This window comes from Gopherus flavomarginatus, chromosome 4, assembly GCF_025201925.1.
Source record: "Gopherus flavomarginatus isolate rGopFla2 chromosome 4, rGopFla2.mat.asm, whole genome shotgun sequence".
Taxonomy (NCBI): Eukaryota; Metazoa; Chordata; order Testudines; family Testudinidae; genus Gopherus; species Gopherus flavomarginatus.
The window spans coordinates 135,448,383-135,475,591 of NC_066620.1; the positions used below are offsets into that span (position 1 = coordinate 135,448,383).

The following is a 27,209-nucleotide window of genomic DNA, read 5'->3' on the forward strand; positions in this document are numbered from 1 at the left end:
GGGAGGCAGCATATGGAAATAAGAGTGATTTCTAGTGAGACGTTTCATCATAGTATGAATGAACATCAAAGCCAAGTTGTAATAGATGAGCAGGCTGGTAGCTTCAGGGAACAGTAATAGGAAATGCATTGTCATAATCTTTCACATCAAATTCAGAGGATCCAAACTGGTCTAGATCAATAATGGTTAAAAACACATTGCCATCTCTAGTAGCCTATGGTACATTAAATGTACTGGTGATCTCATTCCATTACTAGTAGTGGCCACTGGCAGCCTTGGAAAATGCATGAGCAACCCTGGAGCTCAAAGTAACTGATCAAAGGTTAAAGAGAATACCACAAAAGAATTGAATGCATATGCAATTCCTTACTTGAACCAATTTGCATGGATTAACAAAATGAATGATGATCTCATCTTCTAAGAAGGGGGAAAGAGAAATTTGCAGATGCCAAAGAACAAAACAAAAATAACATCAGAGAGAGAGCAAAATTAAATTTTGATCAACAAAAAGCCATCAATATCCAGGTTATTTTCGAAAATATATGTTTCAAAACATATTCAATTCCTTTTGTTGAGAAAGGAAAAAAATACACAACAGTGCATTTAGACAATTGTGCAATATTCTACTTGCAAGAAAAAATTATTTCCTGAATTTCTCCAGACAATCCTCTTATGCCCTGAAGTATAGGATTTGATTTTTCTTATCATAGTTTGCTTGCTACAAATGCTGTAATTAGTAACAAATTATCCAGACATTTTCCTAAACCCAGATGGTGTATCTGACTTCATGGGCACTTGTGGCAGTGAATTCCACAAGCTGTCTACATACAGTGTGATGTATCTTTTTTTGTTCTGAATTCATTGGCCTTCAGTTTAATTGAGTGACCTGGATCTCACATTAAGGATTCTGTTTAGATTGTAAATATAGTCAAAACAATATTATTGGACAAGGTTAAAGAGGAAGGTCTGATCAACTTCTATCATACCTGTAACAGTGTCAGTTGCCTCCCAAGTACCCCCCATAGCTCTGGAGTGCACTGTCTCAGTTTCCCTTCTTCAGGGCTCCTCAAACTTCACACAGAGGCTTCTCTGTGTTCAGACATGACTCAAAATAATAGCACCATACAGAACTTTCCAGGAGCAGCTAGAGACTTTCTGAAATCACTTTAAGACACAAAAATGCACTTTCAGAGAGGAAAGCACTTGGTTTATTAACACCACAGTTCAAAAGCGAAAAAGTCTCAAAATAAAATCTACACAATTCAATTCAATTCCCTGCTTTTAGCCGGCCACTCCCAGCCTTTCCTAACTGGAATAGTCTTTTCTTCTCCCTTGAAATCTGCTCTTGGCAGCTCCTCCAAGGCTACTGTTCTGCCTAGCACTTCCAGCCTGCAGCTGGAGCATACTCTCAGGCCTAAACCGTTCTCCCACTCAAGGGTCTCCAGCTCACTATGACTCTTCTGCAGTCTTCACTACAGCTTCCTACTCCATTTCCTGTTCCCCTCTACCTCTTTACAGAAACCAGCTGACCTCTATCAGGGTCCATGGTGATAATTCTGAATATTTCATGAGATCTAACACTTTTCTCCTTTCTGAGTTACTTGTCGTGGTTTTTTCCACCTCTCATGAAAGTATCATCAGATTCTACCCACCAGGGTTCATCTTCAGGCCTTTCAATTTTATCTACACCTTAAGTGAGACAACCAAAACTGAGTATAGCACTCCAGATGATGCTAGCTCATGGACTGTCTACTAGGATTCCAAACACAAATCAGGATAGCATTCAAGTCACTGGGAGCTTTGTCATTGACTTCAGTGGGACCAGGATTTCACCACAAGTATTTTGTTCACAGACAATTCCTGAAGTTCGGAGGCCTATCGCATATTAAAGAAGTATAGATTTTTTCAGCTAAGGTATATTAACTCCATTTCTTCACATTTAATTTATTGTGCCATCATGCTGCCCCACATTCTTTCACTGTATTTTAATCCATCTAGACTTTACCACAATCCTACATGGTTTCACATAGTGAAACAACTTATTCTCACCAGCATACCATGAATTTAGAGTCCACTTCCTCTTGCGAAATAGTTAATAAAATATAGAACACTGGTCATAATACCGGCCTTAGCGGGAACCCAACATTAATTTTTCTCCAGTCTGAAAGACAGCTATATTCACTGTTGGGATGGTGCTGAATTGCTGTGGCCATACTGAATGAATGGTGAAAACATGGCTTGACATGACTGAACTGCAAAAGAGGATTCTGGGAGCAAAATCCTTCTCTTAGCATCAGGCAGATGACAGAGGTGAAACTGACAGGCTCCATGCTGCATGTATGATCAATACTGATCTTTGGGTCAGCAAACATGTCCACCTGAAAGCAAACAACACGTGTAAAACATCCTGAGTGGAGCATGGGCTGACTGGGCATCTCAACTCTGTTGAAGGACATCACACAGGGGGCTGAAGTGAATGATTGACAACGGAGTGAAAGTGGGGTAATGTTCAGTTGGCACCACTCTGCAGTTTCCTCCCAAAGTATTAATTAGGTAAATTAGTAGCCACATGCCCACTGGGCATGCTTTTAAGACATGTGCCTACTTTGAGTGAAAAAAGTATAAAAATCAATCAAATTAATTTACCGTTGGGAATTCCTCAATTGATGCTTGAAGACGCTGCTAGATGGAGTAGCCAAAACCCTGCTCTGTGGTCTCAAGTAGGACTGTGAGCAGAGGGGTTTCCAGGCAGCCAAGGCCTTGCCTCACAGGAATCTGAGACAAACCAGAGGGCTGAGGAGACCAGACCTGTAGAGAAGAAGTCGTCCATAGAATTGGTAGCCACCTTCTCTGTTTGCCAAGCCGGAACTGTGTGAGGCTAGCACAGGGCCTGTTTGTGTACGTTTGTGAAAGAGGTTCACTAAGAGAAATGTATAGTTCTTTAATATCTAACACAGGAGTTACCGGTATGCGCTTAGTGTAACCCTTTACTGCTTGTGTAATTCCTTCTCAAATAAACTGCAGTGTATGCAAGCTAATTACTGTCAACCTTTTCCATTGGTATGACAGTAATCTTCTCCACTGGGAACCATTAAAGATCCATTCAGGGGTAGTAGCCTCCATGCGCCAATATTTGGTAGCAGAAGATGGTTACTATTGTGTCCAAGAAAAAGGTCTTTAAACTGAATCAAACTGTTTTCTGAACTGGTGGCCTTTGAGGAGCTTGGTATTCTGAATCAATGGTGTTAACCAACTAATTGAAATATTGTTCTGACTTACATTAATTTTAGTTCGGGGACAAGATTTAGTTACAGTATGCAGAGAAGGAAATATACCGGTGAGTGGGGTTGTATTGGTCGTTCTTAAAGTTGACGTTTCGCAAATGCAGACAGAGAAGCATTGTCGAACCGGAGGACAAGGGGGGCACTCCAAATCCTCTGGGTGTGGTTGATGAATGTTTGTTAAGACAGGTTTTTAAAAGCTTGGGGTCTGATCCATGTCTGGCTGATGCAGTCCCCACACTGCATGAGGAAGTTCTGGACAACTTGCTGTTGAGGTACCGAAAGGGTTACACTCCCAAGAAAGCCCAAACAGAAGCACATGTCATCCGTTCTATGTTTTGTGCTGTAGATAAGCTTGTAAAGGAGTGAGATGTTGTGTAAGAAAGTTTGGAACGGGAATTGGAAAAATTAAAATTGCAGAATGAAAGCCTGAAAAGTGACTTGCAAACTGCTATAGCACAAAATGTAACCAAGGCTCAGCAGATAACAGCTTTAACCCAAACATGTCTGAAAAGAATAAATATACAAGTGGAAGATGAAGAGGAATCCTTTCCAGGATCTCTGGCAGCCCAACCAGTAGTGATAGCAAAAATGCCTCAGCCTTCACAGCAAAATACGAGAGGAAGCATATCATCTTCTGACTGAAACTGAAAAACAGGCACTGGCTAAACAAATGGACTCTTTAATCTACACTACCCACCGAATCGGCAGGTAGTGTTCAATGTATCGGAATCGATTTATTGCGTCTCGTCTAGATGCGATAAATCGATCCCCAAATTGACACCTGTACTCCACCTTGGCAGGAGGAGTAAGCAGAGTCGATGAGAGAGCCACGGCGGTCGACTCGCCGCCATGAGGACAGCCAGGTAAGTCAAACTAAGATACTTCGACTTCAGCTACGCAAATAGCGAATAGCATAGCTGAAGTTGCATATCTTAGTTTGAACCCCCCATCCACTAGTGTAGCCCAGGCCTAAGAGAATATGTTTGTCTTGGCTGTTGGAATACATGATTAGAAAACATTTAGATCTTGAAGATTTAAGAGAACTGATAATAACTTGTGCTGGCTCTATGGAAGGAATGACTTTGTTGGCAGAAATTGAGGCAGAGTTAAACAAACGTGAAAGAGATGATGTCATCCAGAAGGCAGCCCGATACTTTCTGACCCCTCTGAATTGAGGAGGATAGCTCTGTTGATACATCAGAAGGAAGCGGAATCTGTTATGGCTTATTGTACTAGGTTGTTGCTGGTATGCTCTCTGGCTGAAATCGAGGAGAAACAGCTACCAGATTTGATCTATGACTGTTTAAGGAAACCTATTAAAATTTTCATAGGATCCTGGATGGATTTAGATCAGGTTAAGTTGATGAAAGCAGCTCAGGAGGCAGGAAGTGTAGTAAGTGAAGCAGGTAGTTCTTTTCAGAAAGTGCTTAGTGAAGCTCCCTACAGCAATCAAGCAAGCTATAATGGCTCCAAGCACACTGATATGGGACATGGTAGTTGCAATGAAATAGGACAAGGCCGAGGATGGTGTGGTAGGAGACGTGGAGTGTTTAGTGGGGGATCATTGTGAGCACAGGTATGGGCTCAACTTCAAGAAAGAGAGGCCTATATGGCCCGTTTGGATGGGTAACCTCTGAAGACTTTGCTAACTGCTTTAAGTGATTTGATGACAAGGACTAGATCACAGTCAACACTGCAACCAGGAGTTAAGGCTATTGAGGCCATGGGAACATGTACAGAAGATTTGCCAGTGAGTTCTTATGGCTTGTTATCCCCGGAATTGACTCAGATGAAATTGGCAGGTCCCTGTCAGGGTGGCTACACATATCAGTAAAAATGCCTCACCTTTAGCAATCCATCCTCAAAATGTTAGTAGCCAAATTACAGCCCTACATAAAACTGGGAAATCTTACATGGAAAAGGGGACAGAAGGAAACATATAATGGTTCTGGCATTAACTAATACAGGAGCAAAGGCAACATTAAGTATTAAAACACCTGCCATGGGTAGTGGATCAAACTAAATTTTAAATAAATACAGTGGTTTGTAACAGCATAACTGAAAAAGCTTTATTAAAAGTGGATATGGTACAACAGAAAAAATGAATGATTAATTTGGCTGAAAGACTGGTTGTGAAGAAAGAGACTGTAAATAACCAGGTTGTTAAAGAAGGATTAAGAAAGTGAACCTGTAAAAGCAATGGCAACTGTGGCACTGCCAGACAATATGTGGATACGGGAAATTTCTCATGATTTGGGCTAGAAAAAAAGTCAGTGGTAAAGATAGTGGGAAAAAAAACATTTGTAAAGCCAGCTCCTCAGTATTCCTATCCAGCAGCAGCAAACAAACAAAACAAAACAAAACAAAAGAAAACCACAAAAACCTTGTTGCAGGATCTAAAAGCACAAGGGGTAGTAGTAAAGTGTCAAAGCCCCTGCAACGCCCCAATCTGGTTTGTACAAAAACTGGATGGCAGATGACATGCCATGATTATATTACAAAAATTTAATTGTAAATATACCCTTGTTGTAGCCAACCTTCCAACTATGAGATATAACAAAGGTTGACAAATAACTCTGATGAGCAGCAGGTATAATAGACCAGGTGAAAATAAGCCTCCCTTAAGCCAAGCCCTGGCCCGATCCATACTGCAAACTCTCCCCTATGTTGGTGCCCAAGCTGGTGGGAACTCGGTTCTGCCAAAGGCTGGTGGTCCGGCGCTGGGGCCGATGCTGAGGCCAGCTAGCAACCTGGCACTGGCGGGAGCCTGGTGCTGTGCCCCCGGCACTGGAGGCGGCCTGACAGTGCAGTACTGGTGCCAGCTGGGGACTGGGGCAGATTGGCTGGGGATCCTCTTGCTATGGGCGGGGCGGTGGGCGCTTGGGGCTCTGGAGGATGGGAGGGGCGGGTGTTCAGAGCTCCAGTGGACAAGGACAGGGCCTTGAGTGCAAAGGCTGGGGCAACATGGTTAGCCTCTCTGAAGGGGGGGCATACACGCCGCCCATGGAAGACAGGTTAAACAAGTCAAGAGAGAGACAAGACATTTACCGCAGTTAAAAAAACAAAGAATGTTAGAGTTTCACAAAATAGTCACTGGCCATAAAAATTACAATGATTGAAGAAATGTCATCTCATTCATATTTTGTGAACACCAAATTAAGAAACAAACATCTGGTAGAGGTACCTGAGAACACAGCTGAGGAAGAAAATGAGTAGCAAGCCAAGAAGAGTGATTTTAGAACTGATGCACCGAGGGTGGAGGGGGGTGGGAATTGATGTATTGATCTTGTTTCAGACTACATGGAAGAGACTAAACAGACTATTAAAGACCTTATAATAGATAAATCCTGAAATAGTAAAAACAAAAAACAAAAACAAAATCCTATTGAGATTATAATAAGATACTTACTTATAGCTTATGTTATAAAAATGCTGCTGTATTTGCTAGAACTTGCTAGAATTTAGGGGGGAGGAATTAAAGGGAGGTGTGCCACAAAGGGTTAAGCATCGTCAGGGAATTTAAAGTTGTCACACATCCTGTAGGAAGCTTCCTGTTCATTCAGACTCTCACACACAGTCAGGTATCAGCAGCAGCACTATGTTTCATTTAAATACATAATCACAAAACCTGCTTTAGTCATCAGTAAAATACTACAGTTTGAGCACTGTGCCATTGCTGTTATCACCAATATAAATCCCATTGGTTCAATTACTAATGGTATATTTCTCTAGCACAGACAACTTTGAAACCGCAATAATCCATCTAGGTTCATATACGGTATAACATAGTATCTGAGCACAAAAGCGTACTCAGAAATATAAATTCACTTTAAAAATGTAATTATGACAAAATTCACTTATGATATTCAGGGCTGATGTTGTGCCCTTGTCATACTGTATTACTAATTTCATTTTACATTGATAAAGGCAGTATACTACAGTGGAAGTTACTTTATTGTTTTGTTTATAAAGCTAAAGCCTAGTTATGTCACCATGTTTACTATTCCAGGGATATATAGAAGGAATGATCTATTTTTACATGATAAAGAAGTGATATCTGAATAGACTCTAACCCAACAAGGGTAGCTGTACTGTAAAGTAAATACAGCACCCTTCCTATTTTTCATAGAAGATGAAGTTTCTTGTTACTAAGAATGGAATAATTCTTATACGCTAAACATTTGTCATGCAACCTTAGCGCACACACACGTACCTGTTGCTCAGGGTGAGAATTCTTATTTGTTCTGACTCATACTAAACACTTCTTATACTAAATAATGAACAAACTGGAGTCTCTGGCACTAACAAATACTTATTTAAGGTAACAAGGTTTAACAAGGAGCAGTCAAATGACTAAACGGAAAACTGAAATCTAGGTTCCAAATTAAATTTCTTTTTTAAATTACATTAATTGTGGAGAGGCAGCTAGGAATCTTCCTACCCTCTTTCATCTATTCCATTCCTAACGAACTGTAGTAAAAACAGCACCTCTGTCCCACAGAGTTTGGACCAATAGAAGTTTAGCTAATTTAAAATCCACAAGAGCCTGCATAAAAAGATGCCCTTCTCTCACTCTCATTGAAGAAAAAAACACTCCTGCCCAGGATCCATAGTGCTGCTTTCAGGTTGTCCCAAAAGGAAGATACCATACCATTCTTATTCATAACTTGTTAGCTTAATTGCTGGTCAGCACATTGAACTTCCATTGAAAATAACAATCAGGCTGACCAATGTTAACAGTTCCTCTGCACAATTCTCACCCCAGCTGCAAAATTATATACACACATTAACCTTCTATCCTGGTCTCCAGCAAAGCGCACACATATTCCTCAAGTGGACAGAGTGCAATATTGACTTTCAAGCAGGTCAATTTGCATTCCACTTTTCTCAAAGTCATAAACACAAAGCCTAAGACAGGCCAAAAAATCAGACTGACACATTGAGGGAGTAATTTGAATATTACAATGCCACTATTATTTCTCCTAGGAAAATAAAAATCCATAAAAACCGAAACATGAGCATACAATAGGATTATTTTCTATATACCTCTGATCCACAGTATAAACAATAATTAATTCTTCCTGATAATCTATAGGGATTTTGTTGGTTTGTTTTTAATCAGATTTTTGGTGGTAGCTTTGATTTTCTTAAAACTTTACTAGATATGGGCCCAAATATGAGATACGTTGAGTGGCTCATGGAAGGTGCTGAGCATTTCCAACCCTCAGTGAATGAAACAGGAATTGTAACATTCACCATGTTAGAATATTGGGTCAATAAGCAGGAACTACATGGCTTATTTCACATGAACAGACTTGTCATCAGTAAGTAACTGGCTTATCAACTGCATTGTTTACAAAAGTATTTCTGCTTTTGGGAGTTCAATATAGCTCTGAACCTCTTGCTTCCCCCCACCACTGTGTATCACACACACATTTTTAAATTATACAAAGATGACAAAACCTGATACTTTTCTTGTTTTTTTATCAGTCACCATTTTAAATAAAATGTTGTGCTTACTTAGAGCTTGGCTTGTGAAAGATGCCAGATTAACAGCACTGAAGACCAAAATCATTGTTATTAAATACTATTTGTATTACAAGAGTATGTAGAGGCCTCAGTCAAAACTGGGGCTCCACTGTGGTATACATTCTACAGACACAGAGTAAGAGACAGTCCCTGGCCTGAGGCGCTTACAATTTAAATAAAGCAGGCAGACAAAAGGTGGCAGGAAGGAAGTATTAATACCCCCAGTTAACAGAGGACAGAGAAAATTGTCTTCTATGGAATAAGCTACTGGATCCATGCCCAAACCCTGGGGATCCCATGACAGTAACCTGATAGCTGGGCATGTCGAATTTCCATGGAAAGTAACAATAAGGCTGACTAGTTTTAACAGTTTCACTGCACAATTCTCACTTTTGCTGTGTAATAAATATAAACAAGCTCTTGGTCTCCGGCAAAGCACACAAATATTCTTTGAGTGGATATTGACTTTCAACCAGGTCAATTTCCATTTGCCTTCCAGTTTTTTTGTTTGAGCTTCTACACTTAACTATGGAAGGGTCACAAACAAGATACATAGTAGCCATTTTGTCAAGGGCAGCCTAAAACAAATAATTATGTCACCGAAAAAAAAAACCTTAACAATTTGCTGGAACAGAGTCAGTGATTTAGGGTGGACCATCAAAACAAGGCCTCCACTTCTAAGATAGAGGTGGCCATATAACATATGCACTGATAATATTTTTAATTACACTTCCTGTGTACTAAAGATCATCCTGTTTTGGCCTCATGAAATACATACTATACTGTTCCAACATTCCATGCATACGCTCTGTTGCGTATATTACAGGTGATTCATTCAATGACTCAGTGAATGGAGGATTCCCAGCCATGTGTAAAATAACCCCTCAGCACTGCTGATTACTGTGTTTCTCTTTAGCATCAGTGGGATGCCCACTATGAAATCCCATATAGCAGCAGCAAGAACATTAAAACAATGGAAAACCAACATTATGCCACCAAAAGCTGCTCCAGAAGAAAATACACCCTGCAGGGAAGTTAGAATAGAGAAAGTTATATCATCCTTAGTAGAGACACCAGCCGCGTCAGATGATAGGCAAAAATGGCTCTTGATGACAAGCATTACAGAACCATATTGTCCTTCTTGATTTTGACTACAGATTCATAGACCTCAAGGCTAGAAGAAACCATTTTGGGGGAAGGGATAGCTCAGTTGTTTGAGCAGTGTCCTGCTAAACCCAGGGTTGTGAGTTCAATCCTTGAAGGGGCCACTTACGGATCTGGGGCAAAAATCTTTGTGGTGATTGGTCCTGCTTTGAGCAGGGGGTTGGACTAGATGACCTCCTGAGGTCCCTTCCAACCCTGATATTCAGAGGAGGGACAGCTCAGCAGTTTGAGTATTAGCCTGCTAAACCCAGGGTTGGGAGTTCAATCCTTGAGGGGGCCATTTAGGATCTAGGGCAAAAATCTGTCTGGGGATTGGCCCTGCTTTGAGCAGGGGGTTGGATTAGATGACTTGAGGTCTCTTCCAACCCTGATATTCTATGTTTAACTTCTTGTATATAAATGCCATAGAGTTTTTCCCATAAACTGAATTAAAGCATACCTTTTAGAAAGATATCTAATTTTGTCTCAAAGACTCCAAGTGATGATGAGTCCACCAGTGTTCACTCTAATTTTTCCCATCCATGTGCTGAATGAATTTTGTTATGTGCACCAATATGGAGGTGATGTATGACTGAACCCCGAGGCCGATAGCTTTGGCATGTTGCAGGGGGCTCAGGGCTAGGGCAGAGGATTTGGGTGCATGGGGGTGAGGGCTCTGGCTGGGGGGTGCATACTCTGGGGTGGAGCCAGGGATGAGGGGCTCAGGGCTGGAGTGTGGGGGCTGGTGAGGGCTCTGGCTGGGGGTGTGGGCTCTGGGGGAGGGCTGTGGATGAGGGTTTTGGGGTGCAGTAGAGCTCGGAGGGGAAAGAGGACACCCCCCAGTTCTCTCTCCCCACAGCAGCACCTGGGATGTGGGGGAGAGGTGCCTGTCCCCGGGCCACGGCAGGGCTGGGCTGGGGTCGGGGGCGAAGTGCCTGTCCCCCCGCCATGGCAGGTTTGGGGCCGGGGAGAGCTAAGGGAGGGGTGCCTGTTCCCCAGCCATAGCAGGTTTTCCACCTCACAGCTGATGCTGAAAACAACATGTATATCCTTTGCAGTACTGTAAGGAGAGATACTGAATCTAAAGAAGATGATGCTGCATCTGACACAACAAGTTTGAGGGAATGGCAGCCACAATGCAAGAAGAAAGCTCTTGGATTCAATGCAAGAATCCTTGCCTGGACATCACTGTTTCTTCCCTGCATGTTCACGCCACTGTCATAGCCTTGGCTGCAGCAGTCTTGAAGCTTTATTTTATTCTCATTCAAAATGTTCATAAACAGTTCTGTCAAGCCTTTTCCAGTAGAGTCATCCACAGACTGGAAATGGATAAAGTGTTCCTTTACTTAGATACAGCCATCCTCGTTGTCAACAAATCTTACTGTAAATGACGACATCTTTTCACTGTGACTAACGTCAGAAGTGCAAGTTCATTATCACAACGTAGTACTTCACTTTGCCAAGCCACATCAATGTGTTATCAACAGGAGTGCTGCCAGCTTTTTTGCCGCCCCAGGTGGTGGAAGGTCCAGCCCCTGAAATGCTGCCCCCGACAGAGGAGGCGGAAGGTCCCACTGCCGCGGTCGCTGCTTTCAAATGTTAGCGCCCTAGGCGACTGCCCAGGTTGCCTAATGGGTTGTGCCGGCCCTGGTTATCAAGCACATTCTTTGCCATAGGGTCAATCAATTTGTTTTGAATTGTTTTGCTGCAATGATGGTCCATAGCTTCTTTACAAACCACTCGATGTAGGTGCTCACACATTACATCATCATATTTCCCAAGGAGCTCCACCAAACTGAGGAAATTATTGTTATGTTCAGGGAACAAATTATCTAGTGAGGCCCAGAAAGCCCAATTATTCTTTGCGAGGAAAACAGTAATTGAGAACAGATGCTTAAGCACATTCCTCCAATGCTGTGTTTCTACATTAATAATGTTTTGTTTTTTCTGAGTCTGTGCATTTAGTCAGTTGGAGTCTGGACTCTACTTCTGTCCATTTGGAGTAGGTTGTAAAATGGCCAGGTGACTTTTCATGTTGCTTTAGAGCATCAGCTAAGTTATGCCAGTTTATCATTACTCTTTTATGCCACCAGAAAAACTGGATGATCCTCCACCACTTTTTTCACATTTCCATTCCTTATCTTCAGGTAAATCTGCTAATTCCTTAGTAATGGGATTTCTACCATTTACACTTTATTCTTCAATTTCTTCTGCACTGGGATGATCACGGCTGCCTAAAACTTGGTCTATGTTGTTCTGTTTCAGATATTTTTCCATCAAATGTGTGCCTGGCTGCAAACTAGATTGCAATGGAGCTTTTCGCTTCCTATACCCAGGGCCAGCTCCAGGCACCAGCATTCTAAGCTGGTGCTTGGGGCGGCACTCTGCAAGGGGCGGCAGTCCCTGTTGTTTTGCCCCCAAGCAGCGTGCTGAATTGCCGCCGTGGACAGTCCGGGGTGGCTTCAGATAAACATAGAAGCTGCCGCCGAATTGCCGCCGTCGCAGAAACACACCTGCCACCCTAAAGGAAAACGGACTGCCCCCGCTGTCCGCAGGGCAATTCCGTGCGCTGCTTGGGGCAGCGAAAACTGTAGAGCCGGCCCTGCCTATACTGAGCTCCTTCAGGGGTATCTTTTATTTTCTATCGGGGAAAACAGACTTCTGCTCTCTGTAATACTATGTTCTGCTGTCTGAGAAAGTCATCAAACATTGTGTTTTAAACATGGCAAAAAAAGTAACAGTATTTCTTTTATGTTGTTGTATAGACCAGGGTTTGATAAATATCTCTGGCATCTCATTATATATGTCCTTTATTATTCATTACTTACAATCTTCAAGTCTTAAAACACAAGTCCACTTTCATAATTACACAATAAAACAAGGTTCACAATATCACAGCTGGGCTCTCACTTCACTTCATTCTTACATCTCAGACTGACTGACTGGTGATACCCTGCCCCTTATTTACCCACAAGGGCATGACTGACAACAACATTCTAGGAGGTTCAAGGAAAATTTAGTTCTCAGAAAGTCTGGAAGGTTCCACGAGATTCCACAGAAGTCCAGAACACTCTAGGAGGTTAATAAAAATGAATCCACATACAGAATACCTAAACAAACATTCTATTTTCCCTTTTGTCGCTAACAATAAAAACAGCACCCTCAGCCCAGCGCTCTCCAAGCCCAGCACCCCAAGCAGTCATCTGGATCTCCTGCCCCTAAATCCAACCTTGGAGGAAGGTAGAGGGAGACTGGTTCTGGAGTCTGGCAAGCAGGAAGGAAACGTGAGTCTGGGAGTGACTAAAGGCTGCGTGTGTGAGGGTGGTGCTTGGTTGTGTGAATTGTAATTAAATACTACGATACAGTTTTTAATTATAATGCACCAAGGGGCCAAATTAAGGTTGCACAGGCAACCTTAAATCTGGTATTTCCTACCTTCTGAGTACTTGACTTTGCAACATTAATAATGTTCTTTTAATGTAGTTTTCTCTGCGTAACATTAGTATAACTTGTGTGTTTTCTCTTTTATCAGGTAATATGTGCAGATGAAGGGAGTTGGACTCTAATCCAAGTCACCAATTCAGAGTAAAGTATTTTCATCCTATTTACCAAATGGGCTCTTTGGAACAGTGCATAAAAAAGAAGCAACGAATTATTACTTTAAAATCAGAAAGGTCACACGCATACTCACACATACATCTGCCAAAACAATATTGCAATAAAAACTGTGAGAACATTCAATCTATTTTTGTACAGAGCCATAGTTCTCAAATATGAAAAAAAAAAAGGAGCTTGCTTATTCAGGTAGCAGTCTATCTTGGCTAAAGAACATTTCGATTAAAAGAGAATGTTAACTGTTGCTCGGTAAAAACAGAATAACCATAAAATGTTTCTGGGTTCTGATGTTATGCCTACTGACAAACTGTTTTCCTCTTGTTTTTTTCCTTGTAAAAGACAACTTATCTCAAATGTAAAACATGTAATATATGTCTTTTTTCCTTGTAAAAGACAACTTATCTCAAATGTAAAACATGTAATATATACATGTAATATATATACAGGCACCAGGCTCATTGCAGCTAAAAAGTTTTGAACAGTCAGTCACAATAGATCAGACGTGGGCAAACTACAGCCCACGGGCCACATCCGGTCCCTGGGACCGTCCTGCCCGGCCCCTGAGCTCCTGGCCAGGGAGCCTAGTCCCTGGACCCTCCCCCGTTGTCCCCCCTCCCCCACAGCCACAACTCCGCACGGGCCACGCTCTGGCCCGCCGCTCCCACTGGGCAGTGTGGGGAGCGCAGCTGGCTCTGGTCAGGTGTCACAGCTGCGAGCTCCTGCTGCTGGTAAGGGAGTGGGGGGGTTGGGTAAGGGAGCAGGGGTCCTGCAGGGCAGTCAGGGAGGAGGGGGTGGTTGGATGAGGCTGAGGTCCTGAGGGGGCAGTCAGGAGATGGGGAACAGGGAGAGTTGAGAGTGGGAGTCCCGGGGGGCATGTCAGGGGGTGGGGATGTGGATAGGGGTTGGGAGGGCAGTCAGCGGACAGGGAGCAGGGAGGGTTGGATAAGGGGGTGGGATCCCGGGGGGCAATTAGGGGTGGGGGGGGTCCTGGGAGGAGGTGGTCAGGGGACGAGGAGCAGAGGGAGGTTGGATACGGGGTGGGAGTCCCAGGGGGGCTGTCAGGGAGCAGGGGTGTAGATAGGGGTTGGGGCAGGCAGGGGACAGGGGGGTTGGATAGAGGGTGGGGGTCCTGGGAGGGGGCGGTCAGGGAACAAGGAGCAGGGGGAGTTGTATGGGGAGGTTCTGAGGGGGGCAGTCAGGGGGTAGGAAGTAGGAGGGAGCGGATGGGGGTGGAGGCCAGGCTATTTGAGGAGGCACAGCCTTCCCTACCTGGCTCTCCATACAGTTGTGCAACCCCGATGTGGCCCTCAGGACAAAAAGTTTGCCCACCCCTGCAATAGATAGAGCTGGTAACACAGCCCATATAAGGTTGCAGGGCTCTTTCCATTATTAGACTGATCCTCATATTTTTGCCAAAATTTAACCATTTAGTCTGAAATTTTCTATGCCAGATGTCTGCATCAGGCTGATATTTAAGAGTAATAGTATAACCATTTTCAAGAATGTTAAGGGAAAATATGCTGGTTTGCCCATGTTAAAAAAATTATTGCAGCTGTTTCTTTAACAATTTATAGAGCCCCCAGGCTTTGCAAACAGGGACTTGCAATTGGAATAGGGTGATGGTAGGGCTGAAAGGGATGTGATTTTACCATCCTTGTGAATATTTGTTCAAATTTACTTAAATTATGAGCATGAGTATAGACAACTGAGGGCTTGGGGAGGGCACTAGGCCCCCCAAAACTTAGGGATTTCATTAATAAATAAAGGAAATAATGAGTTTGGAACAGAAGTTTGTTCATCTCACTTTATTAAAAGTGGACAAGTTTAGTCATGGTACAAAATTACTAATGAAGTGATATTCAACAGCTATTATTTTATTTACTTCAGCCATCCACATTTAAAAAAAAAAAGTTGTCTACACACCTGATGAGCCACTGAAAAAAAATCACAGCTGGTACATGCTCAGTAAAGGGATTTATCAGAATTTGGCAGCTAAATTCCCTGAAGACTCCATCTGCACTAAGCTTGCTCTAGCCAGGGTTACAGGGACTGAGCAGGACTTTCTCTACAATTGCTCTTCCTGGCTGCCAGGTGCTGCTGTGGCACTAGGCACAGGGAATAAGATCAGGGAGGTTATATCTGGTGTTTTCAGTGCTCTCCCTGCTTGCACCAGGGAGTGCAAAGGGTGTAAGAGCTCCAGGATGGGAGCAGCAGAGAGGGGAGGGAGATAGGAGCAGAGAAGGGGAGAGGAAGATGAGACAGATAGGAGCAGAATGGAAGAGAGGGATTGGCTGGATAGTGCTTATGGAATGAGTAGATATTCAATATTTATTTTTATCTTTAGCATTCAATGTGTAGCTCTAAAACAAACCATCCACACCCTGCACTGAATACAGACATTAATTTCTTTGGGGGCTTTTTTTTTTTTATGGTGCTTTCATCATAGTATCTTAGTTCTTTACAAACATTGATGAATCAATCTTCACCACACCCTGTGATATTACTATCCCCATTTTACAAATGGGGAACCAAGGCACAGAGTTTAAAGCCAACATTGTTAAGTGTCCACTAATTTTGGGTGCCCAATCTAAGAATCCTAGGACCAGATTTTACAGAGTACTAAGTATTTTATAGCACTCTATATGCTGGGAACAGAATTTCCATTTACCTGAGTTATATTTGCGAGTACTTAGAACTTTGGCAAATAAGACCACGTGTCTTGGTTTGGGTGCCAAGAAAATGAGGAACACACAGGGGCCACCAGTAAAAACTATGGCTTATATGATTTGTCCAGCATCATATAGGAACTCTGTGGTAGAAACCAGGATAGAATCCAATTCTCCAGTATTGCATTCAATTACAAGACCATTTCTCTGCCTGCAGTTCCTTCCCTCATTCACCACACATCTTCCAGCTTCCGCAACAAATGAAGCAGAGGTTCTATAGACAACAGCCTCATTCAATACATAACCATGATTCATTCATTCCTGGAGCATAGTCCCATCCTCTGCACTGAATGAAGCATGGATCCAGTGGAAAAATAGTATGGGATCATGAAATTCAAGGCTGTACCATAATACATATGCACAAGGGGACAAATTAAGGTTGCACAGGCAATCTTAATTCAGGCACTTCCTAACTTTTCAGTGCTGGACTTTGCAAACTTTACATTCTTTTAACATAGGGTTTTTTTTTGTTTGTTTGTTTTTAAAATATACATAATGGATGAAATTGTACAGTAGTACCAATACATTCTTCAAACAAAACATTTGTGGTGAGAGAAAGAGCAACTTTCGTTAGAAAAATCAGTTTAGTCCCATACTGATAAAGCTCCTCACCTTCTGAGATTAAATCAACATTTTTATTCTTTTTTTTAAAAAATAGAGAAGTGTAGTGTTTGAATTACGTCATTTCCAAAAGGCATATAATGAAACGGTTAAGTCAAAAAAGGAGGAGTCTGGACTTCCTTGTGGAACTATATTGCAATTATAGTTCCACAGATAGTTGTCCAAATGTTGCATCTTCTCATAAAGAAAGAATGAGACAAACTCACTCCCAATACTGTAGCAAGCAAAAATGATGATTGTTTTAGGGGATGGTAATAGTAATAAAAAGCAACACAAAAATTGCTCCATCAATACAATAGGTGAAATCCTGGCCTCAGTGAAGTCAATGGCAAAACTCCCATTAACTTCAATGGGCAGGATTTCATTCTAGATCTGAAATCTCACCAACTTCCTGAAAGGGTCAAGTAAGCATAAAAATGTGTTTGCAGTATTGACTAACAGGTTAGCAGCACACAATACGCAAAACAAAAACAAAGATGGCTACAAGACTAAGGTAAAATGACTTACTGCAAATGACAGGGTACGACATAATGACTGCTATAAATAAAACAGAATTAGGACATCCAAGACTCTCCCTAGAATCCCTGGGTCACTATTCTCTTGTGTACATTATGCTCCCATACTGAAAAAAATACAGATTCTTTCTAAATAAGTTCCAATTAAGCTTAGAACTACAAAAGTCATATTCAAAGAGATATGGATGATTCCTATGTACGTGAATGGCAAAGTCCATTCACTGTGTTTCATTTTCTGCCATCAAGAGCACGTTTGAGTGATAATTTACATGTATTTTAGAAAAAACAGTGTATACCACAATTTGATATTTTTGAACTAAAGAATTCTGAAGACACAGAATTTAGGAGTGAGATGCTATTCCCATTCTACTAAGACAAAAGGCAAAACCTCCATCAATTTTAAAGGCAGCAGATCAGTTAATTATTACAAATTATTAGCAGTACTATTTTTTAAAGTTCAAAAATAAATACCAAACATAAATGCCAATTTTGATTAAATAATATAAGTGAAAAGTATCATGCTCTACTTCACACTGACCTAGTCGGAATCACTGCATAACCTAACCCTAGTACAAATGAGGCATAGAAACCTCTATACAAGGCAACTCTGCCCATGTCATCCTCAACCTGTGAAAGGTTACTGCAGGCTTTCAGGGCACAGACATCCTTACATAAGTCTTTCACAATAGGATACATTTAATCTTTTATGAATTCAGTGCAATTATTACTCTATGGATGGCACTGAGTATTTGTTCCAGCTTGCCCCTTATCTTAGTATCTTTCTACAGAGACATATATTTAAAAAGCATTCATGCTTCACAAAGTGACAATGTCACACTATATTTGAGAAAAAAAAACTTAAGTACAGTATTTGATTCTTGAGATATCAACTTGACATTATAAGAACTCGTCTTTCTTTCCCTTATAAAGCAAAATCATAGCATATTTTTATTCCTAAAGCATCTTGCTTATTTATGGCATGATTCACTATAGTTTATTATGTAGCTACCCCTTTTTAATTCTCAAATATAATTTTGCAAAGTGAATGCAACTAGTAACACCTTTAGATATTTAAGCCTGATCTTGCAAACAAAGCACATGCATAACTTTGTGCATGTGAGTAGTTCCATTGACTGCAACTGGATGACTCACAATGTAAAGTTGCACACACAGTTAAGTGTTTGCAGAATTGGGGCATTTTTTTTTATAGTTAGTTAATGCAGTTAAGAGCATTACAGTTAAATAAAATTGTTCTTAGTAAAATTGCCAAAGTCTCGTATTATTAAAAATTCTTGTTTAAGATAAGGGTAAAAGTCAGCTAGTAATAAGCCTCAATTAATCTATCAACAAAATGCTATATAATATATATACGCTGAAGCATGGTTCCCACACTTCTCCTCATATAGAAGTTAAAGCAAAGAATAGTGAAAAAAAAGGCAAAGAAATTAGATATGGAGAAGAACTATTATACATACATATATATATATATATATATATATATATATATATATATATATATATATATATATATATATATAATATTATATTATATATTATATTACATCACCCCGGCCAGTACAGAATTTCTCCATATAATCTACTGCTGAGTTGTTGTTCCTGTCTGGGGTGAAGTATATTCCATAATCTAAACGTTTCCTGATATTTGGCCTTTACTAAATTTCATGCCATTACTACACCTTAATTAATTGCTTTTCTCCCTGTCAAGCCACTGTGGGATGAACTCTTCATAGTTATGGACAGATGCCACTCTGCCTGCAAGAATTCACCACCTAGATGAAGACCATCTGGATCAAGCTTAATTTAGATTGACCAGAAGGGCAAACCATCAGAGGAACTCTTCAGATATCTGCCTTGACACTGTTAAGTCTCTGATTACTATTATAATAATTTATCATCCTTCTTTGAAACTAGGGATGTAACAGTAGTAACAGCTCAACAACTCCAGCTTGACAGATGATTACATCCATTTCATCTGGACAAGACCCTTACTGCTATAATCTAGGCATCTGCTGGCTCATAATAGCACTATTATAACTCTTCAGATGAAATTTAATATTGATAAATGCAAAGTAATGCACATTGGAAAGCATAATCCTAACTATACATACAAAATGATGGGGTCTAAATTAGCTGTTACAACTCAAGAAAGAGATATTGGAATCATTGTGGATAGTTCTCTGAAAACATCCACTCAATGTGCAGCGACAGTCAAAAAAGCAAACAGAATGTTGTGAATCATTAAGAAAGGGATAGATTATATAGATGCCACTATATAAACCCATGGTACACCCACATCTTGAATACTGTGTGCAGATGTGGTCATCCCATCTCAAAAAAAGATATACTGGAATTGGAAAAGGTTCAGAAAAGGGCAACAAAAATGATTAGGGGTATGGAACAGCTTCCGCATGAGGAGAGATTAATAAGACTGGGACTTTCAGTTTGGAAAAGAGACGGCTAAAGGGAGACATGATTGAGGTCTACAAAATCATGACTGGTGTAGAGAAAGTAGATAAGGGAGTGTTGTTTATTACTTCTCATAAACAAAGAACTAGGGGTCACGAAATGAAATTAATAGGCAGCAGGTTTAAAACAAACAAAAGTATTTCTTCACACAATACACAGTCAACCTGTGGAACTCCTTGCCAGAGGATGTGGTGAAGGCCAAGACCACAACAGGGTTCAAAAAAGAACTAGATAAATTCATGGAGGATAGGTCCATCAATGGCTATTAGCCAGGATGGGCAGGAATGGTGTCCCAGCCTCTGTTTGCCAGAAGCTGGGAATGGGTGACAGGGGATGGATCACTTGATGATTACCTGTTCTGTTCATTCCCTCTGGGGCACCTGGCACTGGCCATTGTCGGAAGACAGTATATTAGGCTAGATGGACCTCTGGTCTGACCCAGTAGGGCCATTCTTATGTTCTTATGTTCATATCTATTGCTGACATTCAGAGAGTGCAGTGTCTGTTGGCCCATTTATCAATGTCAAACAATCACAACACCAAGGCAACATGATTTCCATTGACTCCCTGTCTACTTTTGAGTCCATATTAAGGTCCTGGTCCTGATTTTTAAAGTCTTCAGCATCTTGGGATTAGATTTTCCTCAAAACCACTCCTTCAATTGAGACCCAGAAAGACTGCTAAACAGAGTGGGAAATATGCATTTTTGGGGAGGTGGAGAGCAGATGTTCTCAGTAAAGGAGCCCTCTCTATGGAACACCCTACTCAGTGAGAGCTGATTGAGCCCACACCCAACCATCTTTAGATTTGATTGCAAAACTCACCTTTTTGCACTGACACTTCTTCAATAACAGAAACTAAATAACATCAGAGAAGAGAAAAAGAGGTTCAGGCAGCCAATAAGAAAAAAGGAGGGTACCTTAGGGATTCAGTGTTATGCTATTATAAATTTCTATATTTCAGCACCTGGATACTAAAAAGATGGATACCTTGCAAATACCCAAGCAAAACTTTTTTTTGTGATCATATCCTTCAGGTATGCAAATGCAAACTTTTGCGAACAATTGTATCTATCTCCCCATATCATCATTCAGCAAGGATAAACACAAAATATATAAATGTTAATTATTCCAAATAAAGTTTCTTTTAAATTGCAGAAGCATGAAGCATGACAAAAGTAATGTATATTCAGCATATATTTTCTAATTAGCATCTGGCTCATGAACCATGAATAGTGAATCATCATACCAATTATTATACTAGCCTGTATTATCAGTTTAAATTGATTAGTTGTATTTTCCAATGATAGTTAATATAGATTAAGGAAAATTCATTTTTGTCACTATTTCTAGATATAACTCTCTGTCACAGTATAGATATTTCTGTTATCCTCTGCTCCAAGCAATTTCAGAGCTTGAATTCTATAATCACCTCTCTAAAAATATGGTCATTTTTGCCATTCAATATCCAAGAGTTAGCAACCCTATCATCCTCCCTTGGGTATGTACCCTCCACACTTGCAGTAATCCCAATCAAATGTAGACTTCTTAGTATAGCCTGGTTTGCTAACCTTTCCATTCTTCTTCATACACAATAAGAATTATTGTTCTCTAGCATTTTTTCCATTATAGCTTCTTCTGAACTGGTACTATCTGACCCAGCTGTGTCACACATCCACTTCTGTAGCTGTCATCTCCTTACCAGAGATAACAAGAGTCACTGTTGTGAAGATAGTCCAGAGAAGATTAGATCAGGTTTTTTTGATTTAATCTTAGGAGTCCAATACTAAAGGAAGTAGAAGGCCAAGACAATGTTGAGGCACAATATTCTGCAGTAGCAGCCTCAAGTTTAAAGAAATCCAGATTTTTTAAAAATCCTTTAATCCAACTTGGAAGCTGCTACACAAGATAGACAATCTCTTAGTAAGAAAAGATGATAGCTAACCAAAAATCATCAAAAAACAAAACCATTTTTCCATATCCTGACTGCACAACTATAACATGCCCGGCAACTGCCACTCAGCTACTTATTTTTTAAAACTAACTTTAAATGCAAACTTCCCATGCTCATTTTGAACAGGTACCTTTGAACATCAAGCCTTCTGATTTGTAATTAATTGGATGAACATCTGTCCCATAACAAAAATGTGACAGTGTTTGTTAAGCACTTCAAATTTTGAAAATGAACTCTATGGCGTATTGGCGGGTAACGATCGATTTATCAGGGATCGATATATTGCGTCTCATTGAGACACGATATATTGATCCCCAAACACGATCCTTGTCGACTCCGGAACTCCACCAGAGCGAGTGGTGGTAGCGAAGTCGACAGGGGAGCCGTGGCCATCGATCTCGCACCATGAGGACGGGAGGTAAGTCGGAATAAGATACGTTGACTTCAGATACGGTATTCTCATCGCTGAAGTTGCGTATCTTACATCAACACCCCCCACCCCCCAGTGTAGACCACGCCTATTTAACGTATACATTAATTTAGATTATAAAGCAGGGGTAGGCAACCTATGGCACACGTGCTGACGGCGGCATGTGAGCTGATTTTCAGTGGCACTCCCACTGCCTGGGTCCCGGCCACTGGCCTGGGGGAGCTCTGCATTTTAATTTAATTTTAAATGAAGCTTCTTAAACATTTTAAAAACCTTATTTATTTTACATACAACAATAGCTTAGTTATATATTATCGACTTATAGAAAGAGACCTTCTAAAAACGTTAAAATGTATTACTGGCACGTGAAACCTTAAATTAGAGTGAATACATGAAGACTCAGCACAGCACTTCTGAAAGGTTGCCAACCCCTGTTATAAAGTCTTCTTTTGGTCTACTGTGGATACACCTTTCATGGCTAACCGATGAATTTAATAAGAATCAAGTGCTTGCACAAAATATATTGAAAAGCAATGTTATAACTGAGACACATTGTACAACACAATACTCCTTTCAGAAAACATAATTTTGAGTGGCGTAGCCTAAAATGTACAACAATTTCCCTGCTCCATTTCACACACACACACACCATTTTTTTTTTTTTGTGCTTGTAATGATACGAAATTACAGGTTAATGGGACAAGTATTTAGATTCTTCTAAGAAGGCCAGTTTCATTCAGGAAGTGATGCAGACATACAAATGCATATTTCTACTAAAAAATATTTATAAATATCCTTCCCAGTAGCTCTGCTATAACTAGGGGCATAATCTGTCCCACAATGCAGTGAATAGAAAAATGACTAGCCCTAGGAACAGAAAACAAAAAGCTGCACTTTTGTGTGATATTTATAAATCTGTCATTTTCAAAGTCTAGTAATTAGTGGGTTTTGTTCATACTTCGTCATTACCGAATCCCATACTCATTATGCAGGCAAAACTCCCACTGACATAGTCAGGTGTATGAAATTAGGACCTAACTGTTACAATGTTTCTACTTTTTAATCTCATCTATTTATTTTCTTTGGGCTTTGTATTGGTACCTACGAACCTATTACTGTACCTGAACACCTCCCATAGCAAGGGACCTTCAGTACTTCTCTGAGTCTTTGATTCTTCTTACCCTGGTTTTAAAAAGCTGTATTTGGGATTCTGCCTTTTGGGGGCGGGGAGGAAGTAGAGCATGTGTTGTTTTAAGTGTCCCATCAAGGAATATTGAGTTGAATTTGGTTGTCAAACAGGATTATAAAACACATCAGTTTCTATTTCAATCATTCTGCAAAGGACTTTTCAATATTTGTACAAAAATATGAAAAATATTTAAAGTTGTTCTATATACACATTCAAAAGCAAACAGCTGTAGTCCATATTTTTAATGGGTACACTTGACTATCATTAATTTTGTAAAAATATTATATACACCCAAAGACATATTCTTCCCACATATAAACATTCTCAACTTTTGAATTATCTATCATTGAGAAATGTGTATTTTACTTGGACACTTTTGAATCCACATAACACTAACACTACTGATTCTCTACTGCCTAGACTTTGCTGTGCAGATGAGCTCCAGGGCTCAAATGTATTGTCTGGAGCACTCACTCAAATTTGTTGTAATCACCCATGAATTCATTAAATATATAAAAGGCCTGATTTTCAATTACCCTACAGCTCCAGCAGCATAAAGGGTCTGTAATTGACACCAAGGAAGATATCCATCGTAATTATGACTGGAATATACCGTACTTTGGCTATTCTTCAGTGGCAGAAGAGCAGCCCTCTGAGGCCTGTTGGAGCCCTGAGGCTGGCTCTGACTTACAATGGGGGCTGAAAATAAGGGGAAAATGCCACTGAAAAAAGTTTTAAAGACTCTTTTCCTTCCTTCCACATTTCTGTGCTGAGCCCAGGAGTGGAGAAAGAACGTGGACCAAGTCAATGACTATTATGGCAGCTACTGAAAACACATCATGTGCATTTTATGAACTTCTTTTTACCCAGGAAGTTTCTTTCTGCCTCAGGCATAGGGTGACTGTTACTTATGCCCATTAATACATTTATTGATTTACACACAAAACATGTTGACATTATCAGTCCTTGCTTCTATGCAAAGGATTACTGAAAATAAGCAACTATCTTTCAGCTAAACATTCTCTTTTAGAAACAAAAAGCTTAAAATTGTATATGACTTGGTGAATTGTGTTCTGGGTTTCAACAACATGACTCAGATCCAAGGAAAGCCAGCTGTATTTGTAAATGTGAATACTGTGCAAACAAATGCTCTATCCATCACCTGTAAACAGTCTTTTGAGACTACAACACCCACTTAAGTAATTCCCCAATGATCTGGCTGAAATCTCAGGCATACGTGTTTCAGGTACGTGTATATATTCACACACACACCAGGCAGTTCAGTATTCAGAGGGGGACCAAGGCTGGACTTAACTTTCACAACGGTAGAGTTTCACTTGACCAAATTAGCTGTGGTTCAGACCTGGTCGTGGCTGAGGATGGTAGATGGGTCCGGCGTTGGCTCATCTCTAATTCCCTCCAAGGTTCAAGGATATGAAGCCTGTATGTGACAAATCACTTCCATCCGTGGGACGGGATGGCGAGGGACATAAGGGGGGCTCCAATGCCAGCCTGATTGGGGGGCGCTGGTCCGCAGGGGACAGGCAGAGCCCCTGAAGCGGGGCGGGCTGCGCTGCGCTCCGGGGAAGGGGGCGGCTGCCCGGGCAGGAGCCCAGCAGGTTTCGGAGAGAGGGGGGAGCCGCCGCGGGGAAGGGGAGGCAGAGCAGGACGCGAAGTGAGCGGGGGTTGTTACCTGGTTGCGGAGCTCCCGGGAGACGAGGACATGCCGCCGCCGCCGCCCCCTTCTCCCGGCTGCTGCTTCTTCTTCAGGCGCCAGTGGCCGAACGCCGAGCGCTTCTTGGGCTCCCCCTCCGGGAGGCTGCTGCTCCCGACCTGCTGCCGGAGGGACGCCGTCTCCGCGCCCACCTCCGGCTCCGAGTCCTCAGACTCGCTCCAGTGGAAGAGCTTCCCGAACCGCTTGCGCCCCCGCTTCTCCATGCCGAGCGCTGCTGGAGCAGGGAACTCGCCAGCGAATGAGGGAGCTGGAGCCAGAGCCCGGTGCTTAGCGCAGACAGTGGGAGGCGCAGCACCCCGTGGGGACCAGCTGTGGGCTGCCCCAGCACCGCCTACCTTCACCTAGCAGCAGCCGATGCTGCAAATCCCTCCCCCTTCGCCCAGTCGCTGGGGTTCCCAACTTTCCCGAGGCGCGGAGCGAGCGCCAACGACTTCCTGATTGTTCCCTCCTCCCTCATCTCAAACCATCACCCTCAATTCCTCCCCGCTGAGAAAGCAGCACAGTAGCAGGGCCACCGTCTATTGCACAGGAAGGGAGAGGTTTGCATTACCCATGTCCAGGGTGCAAATTATACATTATCAGGTTGTTTTCTGCTGAGGCCGGTTGCCCAGGGCCCTGTGTCACTAGCTTATGCAATACTTGCTCAGCCAACTTGCTTCTCCATTGCAGACACAAGGTACATTTCTTCCACCCAAGAGAAAAAGATTTGGCTGGAAGGTAGGAGGGAAGCATTGAAGATAGCAAACAAGCCTGCCACATCATTTGTCACCTTTGATATTCATTTATCATCTAATACATTAGACAATGCTTCAGGCTGATGGGAACTATAACTGTCCAACAGACATAGCTATTTTTTAACATTGGCCAACATTTCTGAAGTCACCAGGCCTAAATATATAACTGTCTGCACCTAAATGTTAAATGGCCTGATTTTCAAATGCAAAATGGCCAAAATTCATTCAGATTTGTGGATACTCAGCATTTCTGAAAATGAAGCTACTTATATTCTGGTGCCTAAATATGGAGTTAGGGCCCTAATTTTTAGAAAATGTTGGTCATTTTCTTTTAGAAAGAATGTTATGAATACCATTAGATACCATGCTGACTAGCGAAAGCCACAGATATTAGTTATTTATTAACATTAAAATTATGGTCAGATCACACATTGACAGTCTTGACATTTATATTCATGAACAAAGTCAGTCTAGATTTTATCTAAACCAATTTAGTTTTGAAATAGTTACATTTATTTAATTTCAAAGAAAGAGCATGCAACGAACAGATCCCATTCTCAAACTTCATTGCACCACAATCCTCTTCTGAGAACAAAAATAACTACATGACCCCAAGGGGGGGACCAAAGCCTGTGCCCACCCAAGCCCCGCTGCCCTGGGTTGGGGCCAAAGCCCAAGCCCCACTACCCTGGGTTGGCGGGGTGAAGAGGAAACCAAAACGCAAGGGCTTCAGCCCTGGGCGGGTGGCCTGTAATGTGAGTCCTGCCACCCAGGGATGAAGCCTTTGGGCCCCAACCCTGGGTGATGGTGCTCAGGCCCCAGCAAGTTTAATGCCAGCCCTGGTGACCTCATTAAAATGGGGTCAGGACCCACTTTGGGGTCTGGACTCACAATTTGAGAACTGCTGAATTAGAGATCAGTAGATCAGGATTCCTTGGCTAACAGTTTTCTATCTATCACCTTTCACTTTAGTCTCATTCAGCATGGCGAAAAAGACCAAAGACACCTCTACCCCGATATAACGCCGTCCGATATAATACGAATTTGGATATAACACGGTAAAGCAGTGCTCCAGGGGGGCGGGGCTGCGCGCTCCGGCAGATCAAATCAAGTTCGATATAACGAAGTTTCACCTATAACGTCATAAGAATTTTGGCTCCCGAGGACAGCGTTATACTGAGGTAGAGGTGTAGATATTCCTCTTTCCTCCCCAAGTTTTCAAACTAGAACTGGCTCTAATAATATCAT

At 41.6% G+C, this 27,209-nt stretch overlaps 1 protein-coding gene across 4 annotated transcripts in view; it reads right to left on the bottom strand.

Moving 5' to 3' along the window:
• CRYBG1 (crystallin beta-gamma domain containing 1) overlaps nucleotides 1–27,209 on the bottom strand; it is a 165,569-nt gene that overhangs the window by 110,099 nt on the left and 28,261 nt on the right. Inside the window, exon 1 of one of the 4 annotated variants that reach the window (XM_050951347.1) lies at nucleotides 25,186–25,247. The exons of the other annotated variants lie outside the window; for them this stretch is intronic. Coding sequence (XP_050807304.1) covers nucleotides 25,186–25,217 — 32 coding nt within the window. The 5' untranslated portion in view covers nucleotides 25,218–25,247. Of the gene's footprint in view, nucleotides 1–25,185; nucleotides 25,248–27,209 lie in introns of those variants that run through there. 4 annotated transcript variants of the gene reach the window in all.